We start from the raw sequence: 15,210 nt of genomic DNA on the forward strand, positions 1-15,210 counted from the left end.
GCACGCCGACGTGAAAATTCTCCCCTATATAAATGTGTGCTCACACACAGCTAGCCTGCATGTCTTTTTTGCCAATGTGGGTGTCAGACACACACATGCAGAAAGAACTGGCTTGTTACAAGAACTTGTTGCTTTTAGTTTGCTTAAATCATGGTCAGGCGATGATTTGGGGCCGCAGTGGGAGATTGTGTGTACAATCATCTTTGCGCGGATAAATGAAATCACGAAAAGAGTCACGAACTGTGGGATTTTACTGTACTCAAAGCCATAACGAGATGCAATCTGAAACTCACAATGGAAAATTCATTCATTGCATATTGTTGTCCTTGTTACAGAGAAATGTAGTATACAACAGAGTACTGAGTAATGAACAGGCAGCAAGCCAGATCTCGCCTCCTAGAGAATGTGATAACTTAAAACATTGAATGGGTGGTTACATAAATACAGGCAGAATGCTCAGACGGCTCAGGCTGTCTGATCTCTGCTGTCAATTTCACAATGCTTATTTACACATGTTAAGTGGTATCAAGAGTTTATGATTTTTGTTATTGATAAAGGGCCTGGTTAATTGACACATTTGTTAGCTTATAGTTTAATGACTTTTTTTAACGTAGGAGAAAATTATAAATTATAATTCCTGATTATATAATTTTTTAAAACTTTTTTTTTTAAACACACAGCTATACCCTATATTGGTACTAGGCAGTGTATAGTGGGTCAGTGGGCATGGAAGTGCTATAGCTAGGCATGGTGGCCGATAGGGAGTGGATGGAAGGGTAGGTGCTTGGCATGAGGGGCCATGCGGAGTGTGTAGGGGGAATGAGGTGGCATGGATGGAGCATAGGGAGTGTTTGAAGGTTGAAAGAGTGTGAGAGGTGAGGGCTGGTGGGCCTTTGTGTTTTCATTTCAACTGGGACAAAGTCCCACAGTACCGAGGTGGACCTTTAAAACAGCCTGTCTCAGCACCCGGCAGCCCCTTTGGCTGCCTCCAAACATTTTTCCGGGTTGGCTGGCTGGACTTCATCTGCACCCGCCCCCTGACAATGAGGATCCTTCCTTTGTGGACGTTTTCTCCTGAGGTGGGTGGGCCGAGCCGGGAATTTTCCTGACTTCCACTACCTGACCGGAGGATGAAATTCCAGGCCAACATATGATTTCTTTCTCATTACAGGGGGGAAAAAAAAGGCACATAACAGAAAGTACTAGGCTGGCTGAATCATGGATTCTCGTAGACCTTTCGGAAAGCCTGAAACAGATATCATGTCGGACGATTAGAAAAACAAGATATGCTAGTGAAAGTATCACAAAATGGAAACACTAAAGCAAATCACACTTAACTCTCAGTACAATTTCACTATTATTTAATAAGGACATAACAAATCGTCTTTAATGGTGTAGTCATTGTTGTTATCTGAAACTTGCATTTTTCAGATCAACAGCAGTAATCATGAAAGGTTGATGCAGAAAAATAGAGTTGAATAAACCATAACGGCAGGATTCATGGAAATAACTGCTCAGTTGTAGCCTGGCAAATCAGTGCTGCTTCCCATAGTGCTTGCATCACTTCTATTAACGTCACAAATCATTCTGTTCCTACACCATGGCCTGTTGCTGCTTTTGTAGCATATAGCACACCAGCACTATCCTGCTAGCTCTCTCTAGTCATTTTGTAGCTCATTCCTGTCATGTTAAAGTATCAAAACTTATACCGTAGATCACAGTGTATAAGTCAACCCAACATATAAGATGGCACCAATTTTTTTGGTGTCAAACCTGGAATATAACTGGACTCTTTTTTTGCTAAGAAATATTATCTCACATTAGGCTTGGGCCTTAATTTTTCCCCTCAGAAATGCATGTATTACTCACTTAAAAATCAGTGCATGGGATCCAGCAGGTGATATAGGCTATGTTGTTAAGAAGATGTGGAGTTTAGAACGTGCCCACACAGAGCAGACCATGCGTGGCAAACAGAAATGGGTCCTCCAGCAAAAAGAATTAAGTATGAAGCTAGTTTCAAGCTAAAAGTTACAACATTTGCTAGCTTGTCAAATAACTGCTGCAGTGAGGGAATTTGGTGTTAGTGAAAAACTGGCGTGAGGTTGGAAGAAGAAGGAATCCACCCTGAAGAAGATGCCCAGGACCAAATGCATCATGAGAACAGGGACCAGCCACTGGCCTGATCTTGAGAAGTATGTATCAGAATGGGTCTTCAAAAATCGTCAGAATGTTTACATCATCACCAGAAATGCAGTGCTTAACTGGGCCAAATCAATCCATGAGTCCAGCAAAGATTTCAGACCAGCAGCTAATTGATGTAGCCACTTTATGGAACAAAAATGTCTTGTGTTGTGGCTGAAGACCAAGATCACTCAGACTACCAAAGGTCTCGATGCCAAAATTACCAGTTTCCAGCGATTCATCATCAGACAATGGCAAAAACACAAGTGCACATTATGTCACATTGGCAACATGGATTAAACGGTTTTTAAAACATTTTGATTGTGGTTGAAGATATCCTTGTAGACTTAATTCATTCAATAAAACATGCTACATTGATTTAATTTGAATTACTGGTGTGTTTAATTTCCACATTTCAAAATGGCGACGACGTACAACACCTTGGTGTTTAAGTTGACTTCCATTTTTGAAAGGATTTTTTGAGGTTTTATAGGTCAGTTTATATGCCGTGATCTATGGTAATTTTAGAATGCCAGGTATCTCCAGGTTCATGGCAGTTGTGCTTTATTGTATACTCCTTGCCATGGAGTTCAAGAGCTGTGTAGCAGTGTAATGGATAATATTTCAGTTGGTTAACTTAAAGCCTAAAGGAACCAACCTGTGCAACATGGTACATTGAAGTGAACTTTTCTAAGCACATTTACATCATTGGAGTGACAATCATTTACTTCAAGCAAAGAATTGCAGATACTGGAAATCTGAAACAAAAACAGAAACAATTGATAGTGCTCAGCAGGTCAGTCAGCATCTGAGAGCAGATACATTAACAGTTACAACCAAAAGAAAATACATAGACACAGAATTCAAAAGGAACAGAACAAAGGAAATGAGAAAAACAGGCACAAGTGAAGTAGCAGGTATTCTGCTTCCCCTCTAATACGTGCATGTCTCTGGGTGTGGTTGTATTTTTCCTCCGTGTTGAAACTGCATCTTCCATTTTACTGTTCAGTGAATTAAAAGCAAGGGCCTAAAATTTCCTTCAGCTACTTCTGGATACTGGAGCAAGTTTTACTTGTGTTTGATATTTAATTTTTTTTTTCTCATCCAAACTTATTACAGATTTCAGAAAACCAGCACGAGGAGCTACAGAATGTCAGGAAACACATCTATTCTTGTTTTACAAATATCGCCTGCTTCCTAATGCCACACCCTGGTTTGAAAGTGGCCACGAACCCCAACTTTGATGGACGGCTAAACGGTACTGATTCAGCATTCATTGCTCACTTTAGAACCATTTTAAAAATGCCTTCACTGACTTGTATATAACGTATAAAAGTTAAAGATTTCTATTTTTTTATATATTTCTGAAAAAGTAATTTGCTAATGCATAAAGATGAATATTTTTAATCAAATCCTTCAAAGTGTTTATTTCATTTTGCTTAGAGATAGATGAGGAGTTTATAAAACATCTGAAAGTGCTGGTTTCTTGGCTTCTGTCTCCTGAGAACCTTGAGTTGAAAGAAATCAATGGGAATAAAATAACAGGTCGAGGGCTTGTGGAGTATTTTAAGGTAACATTGCGGATTATGCTTTTAGTTGTAGATTGATAATATTATTGAAATGGTCCTTTTTTCCTAAATATTGTGATCATGTGTTCTTTTCTGGCCTTCCTTTGGAGGCATGTCCACCAAGAAACCTCTTTTTGTTATGTGTAAAGTTTTCATATGCAAGCTGTACCCAAGTGTGAATGTTATACAGAAACTTGACAGAAAATGCTTCAAGTTATTACTGGAATGTGATTGGAACAAGGGACAATATTCCTGGGTTCTCCATTTTGATAGTTTCTGATCCGAGAGTTGGGAGGAAGAAAAGGATGGGAAATGAATAGAAGTTTAGAATGAAGTGAAGCAGAACACTGAATTATTGTGGACCAGTTTTGCACTTTTTCAAGTGACTGTCTTAAGTGTGGAACATATCGAGAACAGCTCACCAATCAGGGAATGGCTGAGCCTAAAAAAAGTGTAAACATGTTAATTCAAAAGGAAGGATTGGGACCTGATCAATAAAAGGGGCATAAAAACCAGCAGAGCTCTGACCATCAAAATAATTTATTGAAGAGAGCAATTCAGCAGTTTTATGCTGAGTACAAACTTTGACTTAGAAAAGGGCTCTAAAAGCCAGGAATAAGTCTTAGCAAAGGGTCTTGCCGACAGAGTCTTCAACCATAGTTAGGGGCTGGATTTTACAGCTCTCTGCCAGGCTTATTTTTGAAGGAGGGGCACGTAAAATGAGAGGTGCCCAACCCATCACCATCCTGCCCACCGCTGAGCTCTCCCCCATACTATGGTGGGCTTAAATAAATAATTGAAGGTCAGTTGAGCTCGTTTCCAAGCCAATTGACCGGGATAGTACGCTGCCCACGCCATAACACGTTGGGCTTGGACATATGGGCGAGATTGGGCAGTCCATTTTTGAAGCCAAGTTGAAAAAAGGTGGGAAGGAAAGGTGGTGGGGGGAGGGCACATCATTCGGGGTGGGGCTGTCATGTGCTCATTGTGCCATTATTCACTGTGCGTCTCCACCAGTTTTATGATTGGTGCTGGTACACTGGGTTGTTGTGACTGAGCATTACAACCAAGCCCAACTCCATCTTGTCCCCAGTCAACATTCACACGTGCGCTTCTAGCAGAGACCTCTGACTAGTGTTCAAGGTGAGAATCCTGGCCAATTTTGTTTCACAGACCATTGAAGTCAGTTGTAGCACTCCAACTACCCTCAGCACAGAATGCAAATTGAACCTGTGCCATTCTTTGCGTGTATGATGGAGTTAGTGATCGGATAAACTCATGAACTCATCACCTAAATCTGACATTTATTATTATCCTTGATTCCAGCTAATAACACTTTTTTCATGTTGAAAATATGACATATCAGTTTAATTGTGATTGGCTGTTATTTACTTGTGGACCCAGACTTTTTCCTGTTTAAATTTTACCATAGGCATACATAAAGATCTATCAAGGAGAAGAACTACCACATCCCAAGTCCATGTTGCAGGTACTGTAGCTCCTTTACTAATATTTTTATTTTTCTGCAAATCACTATTCCATGCTCTCTCTTTGCTTCATAACCTTGTGCATGTCACATACAATGTGTGCAATTGTCTTCATCTGTTTCACTCAGTAATACTGCATGGCAATTGCCCGCAAAGCAAGATTAAATTAAAATGCAATAATGAGTTCCTTGCTGAAATGTGCTTTTTTATTTTTGGAGATGTAACAAATTTGTAGCAGAGCGTGTAGTGCCAAAGAATTAGCAGATGGCGGGTTCAAACCTCCCTCCACTAAGTTCCTGATCTCACCTGCCTTTCTCAAGAGTCCTTAACAGAGACAATTCTCAATTGGGAAATGGGGATAGGACAAGAGGAAGAGGAAAGAACAGATAAGTGGATGGGACGTGGCCACCATACTGCTCCTGTCAGGCAGCCAGTGGTGTCATTGGCAGTGTAGAAAGAACCAGATGCCACCCCCACCCTTTTCTAGCAGAAGCAGGATGACCCAGGGGAACCAGCAAATTGGGAAGAGGATGTGTATTGAGAAGAACGGTGTGTATTCAATAGGAGGATTTATACCCTGACAAAAAAAAGCAAAATTGAATTGCGTACTATGTAAACGTACGTGATTTCAGTACAAAACGCACAGCCAAGGTTATGGTAACATTTATAGATTAACTTAATCACTGAGGCATTTGATTAGCCTGAACAACTGATAAAGGTTATAACTGGAATTGTGTCACTGCCTTTCTCAGCAATGTGTGAAGTGTCCTTTCGTTATTTATAGCAATATTTCTTTCTTATTGTAACCCTTCCAACCTCCAGGAGCCATCAGGGTGGTAGCTGCTGCTCTGTCATATCGAGCTCCCAAATCTGGACAGTTGGCTATGGTGTCATGTATAACCTTGTAGTGATACGATGGGCTGAATTTCACAGGGTGGGTGGGGCATATTGCTCGCGCGCCCCACCCCCACACGCCGCCCCATTGCAAAAGCCGGATGCTAGCGGACTGATTTTTAAAAAAGCCTGCCCCACAATGATAATGTGCTGCCAGTGGGCTAAATGAGCAGAGAGTGGGTCTTCTGCCCTTTCAGTGGGAGGAAGTCCCACTCTGGAGAGCTGCCAGTCAGTCTGCTTGGCTAGTAGCCCTAGCAGTCTCAGCAGTTACAGAACTGATAAGTGGGTGCTGCTGGGACTGCAAGTGAGCTCCAGGATGAAGACAGCCAACTGTGGTGGGGTGGGGGGCTGCCCCGATGGGCACAAGGCATCCCCTGAATGATGTAAGCCTCATCTTCCTACCACAAATGCCTTCTCGGTCCTGCCTGCCTGCCCACACCAACCATATTATGGAGTGGGCAGTGTAATATTTGGATCAATTGGCTTGGTAACAAGTACAGTTGCCTGTTAATTATTTATTTAAAAATGCTGGATCGGCATCTACCCGCTTCCTGTTTAATGGGGACTGGGTTGGGGCTGGGCAGGACGGCAATGCGCAGCTACCTGTCAGATTTTACATGCCCCCCCGCCCACGGAAACACACCAGTAAAATTCAGTCCAATATTTCAAAATAAATGCCGAAAGCTATTTTAAATGAGGACAACTTTGTTTCTTGAGTGATGAATCCTACCTTCCACATTTGATATACCAGTATAAAACAGCTACAAGACAGCTGTATAAAGGAGAATTGATAAATTATATTTAAATTGATCTTTGTGGAAAATACGCAGGTGTTAATTAAGGCATAAATATTGTATGAAGGACATTAAGAATCAACCATGCAGTTCAGAAATGTAATTACATGTAGGCCAGACCAGGTAGTGGTATCAAATACCTTCCTTGAAGACATTAATTAGCTAGTAGGATTTTTATAATAATCCAAAAACTTTCATGTGCATTTTATCTGCTGCCAGAAATGACCAAATTATTCTATTCCACTGGGCCAAATCTTCTGGTCTCCGGATCATCGGAGACCATTCATATGACTGAAGATGCACGTCGGGATCCTGTGGAAGTCCTGATGCGCTGACCTACGTGGGAATTGCCTGGTAAGTTTAAACTTCCAATGGGCAATTCCCCTGCTCCCCGGGGCCCTCTGAAGTACTGGACTTACCTGAATAGTTACCAAAGAAATGTTAGACAGATGAAAACCTAGTCTAACACCTGGGTAACTGACACCCCTGTCTACCCCCCAGACCACCCAACTATCCTCCCTTGACCAGAACCGATTATCCCCTGAGCCCCCGGATACCCCTGCGATCTGACTAACCTCTCGCCACCACCCACAACCACTCGACAACCACCCCGACCTGACCTGACTCTCCCCCCGGCCTGACCCGACAACCTCCACCCCAACTACCCTGCCTGACCAGACCTGACTGTCCCCCCCACCCCGACTTAACTACTCCATGTTACTACCCCTCCCACCTGATTACCCTCCCTACCTGACCCAGCTAACTCCCCCAACCCGTGCCAATCCAACTACCCACCTCACCTAACCTACCTATCCACCCTACCCACTTACCCATTTAGCCACATCACCCACCACCCACCCACCACCCACCTTTTCAGTTACCTACCCTACCCACCCACCTACTCATTCACCCATTCACTCAACCATTCACTCACATTCAATGACTAGACATTTAAAATTACCATATGGCAGCTGGTGTCATAAAAGAGGGTTTGTCCTGTCTTCCCCCGACCTGATCCGAGGAACACTGTGCATTTCTGTGAAAGCCGGGATCAAGAGACCCCGGAAGAAATGCACAGCATCTTCGAGTCTGGGGAGTTTATGAGCGCAGCAGCGATCCCATGATCATTGCCACTGCTCAGAAGGTTCGGGCCACTACTTTTCCACTGAGATTTGAACTGATAACCTCTGGGTTACTGGTCCAATACCACAGCCACTACTACGATACCCCATAATGTAGAAAATGTCATACTGCTGTCTTGGAGAGTATGGTCAAGAGAAAGCAGTCCAAATTTTCTCATTCTGGTGAAGTTCAGTAATGAACAGATGTATTGCCCTTGGTGTGGGCCCAGTGTCAGGGCTGAATGAGTTAAATTGAGAGTAAACTCTTTCGAGTTATCAACAGTCACAGATTGCAACTCTTTTGAGTACAATCACAGTTCTTGGTTTCCAGGAGTGGGACATGAACCCACAACCCTCTGATTCAAAGGCGAGGGTGCTATGAACTGAGCCATATGGCTTGCATTGCACTGTGTTGAGAAGGGGAGCACGATCCAATTGGAGTGTGTAAAATGATAGAGGGATTTGATTGGGTAGACGCAGATAAACTATTTCCTCTGATGGGGAATTCCAGAACAAAAGGGTATAATGTTACAATTAGAGCTAGCCAATTCAGGAGTAAAATCAGCAAACACTCCTTCACACCGAGAATATTAGAAATCTTCAACTCTCATCTCCAAAAGGCTGTGTCTTATGGGTCAAGTGAAATGAGATTGCTAGATATTTGTTAGGCCAGGTTATTAAGGGATATAGAGAAAAGAGACAAATGGAGTTGAGATACAAATCAGTCAGGTTCTGTCCTGTATCTGTGCTAATGATGAGTCCAAAATTTACAGGAAATTCTGTGGGCTTATTGCATACAATTTTTGGTGATCACCTGATTTCTGTTATTATTCATAGCTCCATGTGCAGCTTTGGACTTGTGAAGGGAGATAGCCTAAAGGGGACAACCAGAAAATTGCAGTTTTAGGTGAAAGATAAAGAGATCCAGATACTTATTTAAGTGGGAGCGAGGAGGTCAGTCTTCACCCTTCACACGTCATCTAGTCTACTGTCACAAATTCCCTTGCATATTGGGGGATCTGATGCACAGTCCCTGACAGAATGAGATGTGTGCACCCTAGTAGTTGTGGGATAATGGCATTTAGGCCGAGAATAGCTCTGATACAGCCTTAAATGCCTGGAATCCTCTCAATAGGCCTCTTCACAGTAGCATTCTCATGGTAATCAGCCAATCCATCGAGTCTATTCTATACCATCATGGTGCAACTTATGAACAGCATGATCGCTACCCGTTCCCAACAAGGCACCTACAGAGTCGCTCAGAAAAGGCAAAAGAATAGAAATACCCTGTGGTCCAGGTTTGTATTGTTGATTGCTCCATGGTACAATTGGTCCATCCCTGATATATATCTCAAGGTATTAAAGACAAGTCAAACCTGTTTCTGGTTCCTGATAACTATCATTTGTTCAATGCACACTAACAAAAGTTAATTCATAATTTGATCTAATCAATCTTTTTGTTCCTTCACACAATTTAGGCCACAGCAGAAGCTAACAATTTAGCAGCTGTAGCAGCAGCCAAAGACTTATATGGTAAAAAAATGGAGGAGGTAAGGAATCTACATCTCATAAAGATTAAAGAATCTTGTTTCAATGTCCTTCAAAGATTAGGTTTAATCTAAACTGAGTGCATCATTGTGGGGGTGGAGGGAGATTTGCTTGAATACTATTTGAAAATATGTTTGAATCTAGTTATACTGATCGATTTGGCCAATAGCCCAAATTCCCATTATAATCGGATGATTCAGTAGCTGATTTCCTTGTGTTATGCTGCCAGGCATTTTAAATTCCTAATTAATCAGCTGCTTTCCTTCTCCTCTTAGTCAAATTCATTTAATCCCATTGATTGTGTCTGCAATGGGTGCTCTGCTCAGCACAGATCAACAATTTAAATAGCTGAAGTTGGATTTGGCCACCAGAATTTAAGGTTTATATCTGCATGGTAACTACAAACAATTCTCATGTACTTGAAGGCAGCTCAGCACCACTTTCTCAAGGGCAATTAGGGATGGGCAATAAATGCTGACCTAGCCAACGACACCCACATCCCGTAAATGAATTTTAAAAATCTCATGAATGGCAGAAATATGTTATCTATGCTCTCTACATTTTTTGCAGCAATGCAAAATTGGAGAAATTTTTTGGAGTCAGGTTTCAATATGACTAAGATAGCAGGTGGAGACTGGCTTCGTGATCCAATCTCAAACCACTTGGACTTAACAGCGTATTTTGTATGATTCCAGTACAGTATCAGGTCAGGATTAAAAGAAAATGGTTAGGGGTCCATGTGGCTCTCCTGGGCACTCTATAAATCTAAGCAAAGTTATTTTATTTTAAGACAGCAATTGCTTTTGTCAACATCATCAAATCATTCATACTGTACTGGCTGGGTCTGGAGCCCTGCACAAGCATGCTAGCAGATAAGGAACCGGGAACTGGGTGGTGCGGTGAGAGGCATTGGCCTTTCACACTCGGGATGAACATTTCCTCTGACTGTTGGTGATAAGCATCATATGTGAAATGATTTGAGGCAGTCTCAATTCAGTTCCTCGTGGGCAAAGGCCTACAACACAAAACAATCCCTAAACTGGGGGTTTAATACCATCATCTGTCAGAGAGGCTCGAGGCTTCATGGATGGTTGTTGTAAGAAATGGAAAAAAATATAATTGGGCACAGTAGCCTCCTGGTTATGTTACTGGGCTAGTAATCCAGAAGCCTGGATTAAGGATCAGGTGACATGAATTCAAATCCCACCATGGTGGCTGGGGAATTTAAATTCGGATAATTAAATAAAATCTAAAATCAAAAAGCTAGTATCAGTAATCAGGCTGTATAAATGACCTGGGACAGAAAATCCCAGCTATCTTGAGCTGTAAGGCAGTGTTCACTGCTCCTGTCCAGCATTGAGAGAAGGTGGAGACCTTCTGTGATATTTTTAATCGCAGTGTTATTCATGTACTCGCAAATTTAGTACAGCATTGATTTTAGTAATTATTGTAGGGTACATTTTTATTCCTGTTTCTTACAAATACGTTTTATCCTGTAGATTTGTGGAGGAGACAAACCATTCCTTGCACCCAATGACCTCCAGAACAAACACTTGGGACTCCGAGAGGAAGCTGTCAAATTATTCCGTGGAGTTAAGAAGATGGGAGGAGAGGAATTCAGTCGCCGTTATTTGCAACAACTGGAGAATGAAATTGATGAGTTGTACATAAACTACATAAAACACAATGATAGTAAAAACATCTTCCATGCTGCCCGTACACCTGCCACTCTATTTGTGGTGATATTTATTATGTATGTAATAGCTGGAGTGACAGGATTTATTGGGGTGGACATTATAGCTAGTCTGTGCAACATGATAATGGGGCTGGCTCTGATCACTCTGTGCACGTGGGCATATATTAGATACTCTGGAGAATACAGGGAGCTTGGAGCTGTCATAGACCAAGTAGCAGGAGCCTTATGGGACCAGGTAAGTGTGTTGCAGATTTTTTTTCTGTACTCTAGTACAATTAAATATTTCTGTGATAGTCTTTTGCTGTTTACATGACACTGAATTACTCCAAACAGCTTTAAAATAGAGATGCAGAATGTTACCATACAGTCTGTAACAGTGTAACATTATTTCCTTTAAGATTTGAATTATTATTAAGAAACTTGGATTCTTGGTTTTGAGATTTGAATATTGATACATGCAAGTTGTTAGAGTATAGTTTAGCAAAGTTTGTTTCCGAGCAGCACTGTGTTAGATTTCCTGATGTTTTAATTAAATTCATGGTTAAATTTTAACATATTTAAAATGTCAACCCACTTCCTGACAGTGGGTCAGCTGTCTGTCCCTTGTCCACCTGGAGTCCAGCTTTCCAACATGCTCAGATGTTTTCCTGCTATAATCTCCCAAACACATCCGATCCCACATGCTCTTCCAGATTAAAATTTCCCATCTGTGTTGTGATAGCCGATCTTAAATGGAGTGGGGTGATAAGTGGTAGGAGCAAAACTATTGACTTCAGTGCCAATAGGCCAGGGTTCCTGCTCTGGATAGCTAACAAGTAACCACTGTTGGAAGTGGGCATGTGGTTCCTGGGAAGCATTAGATCAGAGAGGTTGTGACCCCTCCCTCCCCCTAACAATCACTGCCAAGATTCATGCATGGGAAATTCACACATGACTGAGGTGTCAAAAGTGGACAGCATCAGTGGAACTTTACCCCTGCAAGGAATTGAGATCTTCAGCAGAACAGGGGGAGAAGGAAAAACATGACAGAAAAAATTGAGGAAAAGGTGCTGTGTTTTACTTCGTTTAGTTTTATGCTTCGCAATTATAATCATAAGTTTTCACTTGGTGCTTTGCAGCTGTTCAAGGTGCAGTCTTATCTTCCTTAGTTACCAAACAGAGGGAACTTATTGTCAAAATTCTTGACCATTTAAAAGAGGGAGTCAGAAGAAACTGATATAGCAAAAGAATTTGTGGCCAACAATAACTTAATTATATTTAACAATAAAAAAGTAACACAGTAAAACGAAATTAATTGAAATATATATATCGAAATCTACAGCTTGATCATGTCTGATAAACATAATTTTATCAGATACAACAAACATTAACATTTTTCTAAAATTTTCTTCAATTTGTTAAAAAAATTGATAAATCATACCATTAAGACAGTGCATTTGTGTTATTGGGTGTCATGTGGGATTCCTGCCCATGAGAAGGGAATAAATTTCACATCTCAATCCAGTCTTAATTGTCCTCATTGGAAAGGTTTTACCAAGTCATTTGAACCAGTGGATGAAGATCCTTCTGTCTTAGAAGAAGGAAAAATGGATTCAACAAATTTCTTACTCAGGAAGTGCAGCTGCTGCAAGAGAATACCATAATGACATGAATAGCAGAAATGCCTAATTGTAAAGCTCAGACTGTGTATTAATTTCCTTGTCTGAAGGAGGGAGGAATTGGGCATGGATTTATTTTGTTGTTGGAGATGCAAGGCAAAGGACCAAGGCAGGTCACTATGAGGGTGAAAATAGTAGAAAAGAACACAAGATAAATCAGGATGTCATGTTTAAGTAATGCTAAAGTTTGGGCTTGAAAGCCTGTTAAAGCTTAGGAGGAATAAGAGAGGCACATTTAGTGAACATGTAGCTCTGATGAAAAGTTGTGAAAGATTGATATATATATATATAGAGAGAGAGAGAGATAGAGACAAATTGGAACAGTAGGGATCTTAGAGGCAGGACAAAAAGGGAAATCAAGTAAAAATGCACCTTAAAAGATCTCATTTGTTTACTTAAACACAAACCATAAGTCTATTTGTTGTAAATGCAATATATAGAAAGTTAAGGATGTCTATTCTTTTGCATGCTATTTTTAAAAATTGGTACTCAGCTTAGCTTTCTCCTTTCAACACTTTCTCTCTCCTTTCTGCAATTCCATAGGGAAGTACTAATGAGGTAAGCCTTCGTTTTATGCACTATCTTGCAACAGGCTACATCATAAAATCGAAAGAATTTCATTGTGCATCAATCTTTTGCCTGCATTTTCTCATGGATTGTATTTATTAAAGTCATTTACAGCTGGTGCTGGTGCCTTCCAGCAGATAAACATTTTTACTTGATAAGGTTTCAGGTCTGATAAATTTCTGTAAAACCAATTTTCTTCTGAATCCTGTGCAGTATCTGAAAATGTACAAGGCACTTCTTGTGGGTCAGGAGGAGCAGGAATGCTCCCCCCCACCTCCCCTTTAAAAAACAAATTTGCAGAACATAATAGAAAAAACTCATTCTGGTATAATTGTATTATTTTCTTTTTTGTTAGCAAAAATTCATATCAATTTTGTCCCTTAATTCCAGAACGATTCAGCTCTGAGTCTATTGAGTTAATATCAGATATAAACATAAGAACATTGCAAATAGGTGCTGGAGTAGGCCATTAGACTCCTCGAGCCTGCTACGCCATTCAGTATGATCATATTTGATCTGATTAGGCCCTTAACTCCACTTTGCTGCCTGGCCCCCATAACCCTTGACCCCCTTATCAGTCAAAAATCTGTCTAACCCAGCCTTGAATATATTCAGTGACTCAACCTCCACTGTCTGCTGGGGAAGAGAATTCCAAACATTAACCACTCTCTGAAAGAAGAAATTACACCTCAAGACCCCTTATTTTTAAACTGAGTCCCTTAGTTCTAGCTTCCCCCATGAGTGGAAACATCCTCTCAGCATCTATTCTGTCAAGCCCCTTGAGAATCTTAAATGTTTCAATAAGATCATCTCTCATTCTTCTCAACTCCAGTGAGCAAAAGCCCAACCTGCTCAGCCTCTCCTCATAAGACAAACCCCTCATCCCAGGAATCAGTGTAATGAATCTTCTCTGAACTGTTTCCAATGCAAGTTTGTCCCTCCTTAACGTATGATTCATTCTGTAAACTCCCATTGCATTTCAAATGGTAATACACTTACACATTAGACTAAGTAAATGGAATTTAAACCTACCTGATCAAAGTGCAAATGTTAAAATTATGTATGTATGTTTAAAGATCTCCCCTTTTAAATGTATTGCTTCCCTACTTCCCTTTCAAAATGCCATCATTCCAATATGACAATGATGCAACTTTCTAAATTTGGATCTGTTCAGCAGCAGACCACTCTTTCTAATATCCCTGCATTGTTTTCCTTTTCGAGTATTTATCCAATTTCCTTTTGATGGTTACTATTGAATCTATATTCACCACCCTATAAGGCAATGTATTCCAAAACATGAATTCAAACAGTATAAATAGAGAAAAAATGCAAACATTGGTACTCAAAATAAAAACAAAAATGTTGTGCATACACAGCAAGTCAGTCAACAACAATATACTTCACTCCCACAGTACCAGTGGTGGTTTAGTAGCCACATCAATAATCCTGTTGTATGATGGCTACATTTGTGGGGCGAGATCAAAAAGAGAGCTTCTTATGTAACAAAATAACTCAAAAGCTAGAAATAATTTTGTAGTAGATATGGTTGCAGATTGCAGGTTTAGAACAACTCTGTTAATCATGTTAACCAAGCTAGTTTAGAGAGACAGTTTGACAGGCTTGGCTGAATTCACATTTGAGAGAAATTCTGAATGTCTAAGCCAAAAGGGGCAACAGTTATTCATGGCACACTTGG

General features: G+C 40.7%; 1 protein-coding gene across 4 annotated transcripts in view; it reads left to right on the top strand.

The window, feature by feature from the left end:
* The window catches only part of atl1 (atlastin GTPase 1), an 85,988-nt gene that overhangs the window by 68,286 nt on the left and 2,492 nt on the right, over nt 1–15,210 (top strand). For 2 of the 4 annotated variants that reach the window (XR_013579474.1, XM_078562548.1), the window contains exons 8-12: nt 3,301–3,439; nt 3,625–3,752; nt 5,182–5,238; nt 9,524–9,595; nt 11,093–11,524. Coding sequence is in view for 2 of the 4 variants with exons in the window: in XM_078562548.1 (XP_078418674.1) it covers nt 3,301–3,439; nt 3,625–3,752; nt 5,182–5,238; nt 9,524–9,595; nt 11,093–11,524 (828 nt within the window). In the remaining 2 variants the exon portion in view is untranslated. Of the gene's footprint in view, nt 1–3,300; nt 3,440–3,624; nt 3,753–5,181; nt 5,239–9,523; nt 9,596–11,092; nt 13,506–15,210 lie in introns of all 4 variants that reach the window. The other 2 variants (XR_013579473.1, XM_078562547.1) reach the window with 2 other exon arrangements.

This window comes from Cetorhinus maximus, chromosome 18, assembly GCF_964194155.1.
Source record: "Cetorhinus maximus chromosome 18, sCetMax3.hap1.1, whole genome shotgun sequence".
Classification (NCBI taxonomy): Eukaryota; Metazoa; Chordata; class Chondrichthyes; order Lamniformes; family Cetorhinidae; genus Cetorhinus; species Cetorhinus maximus.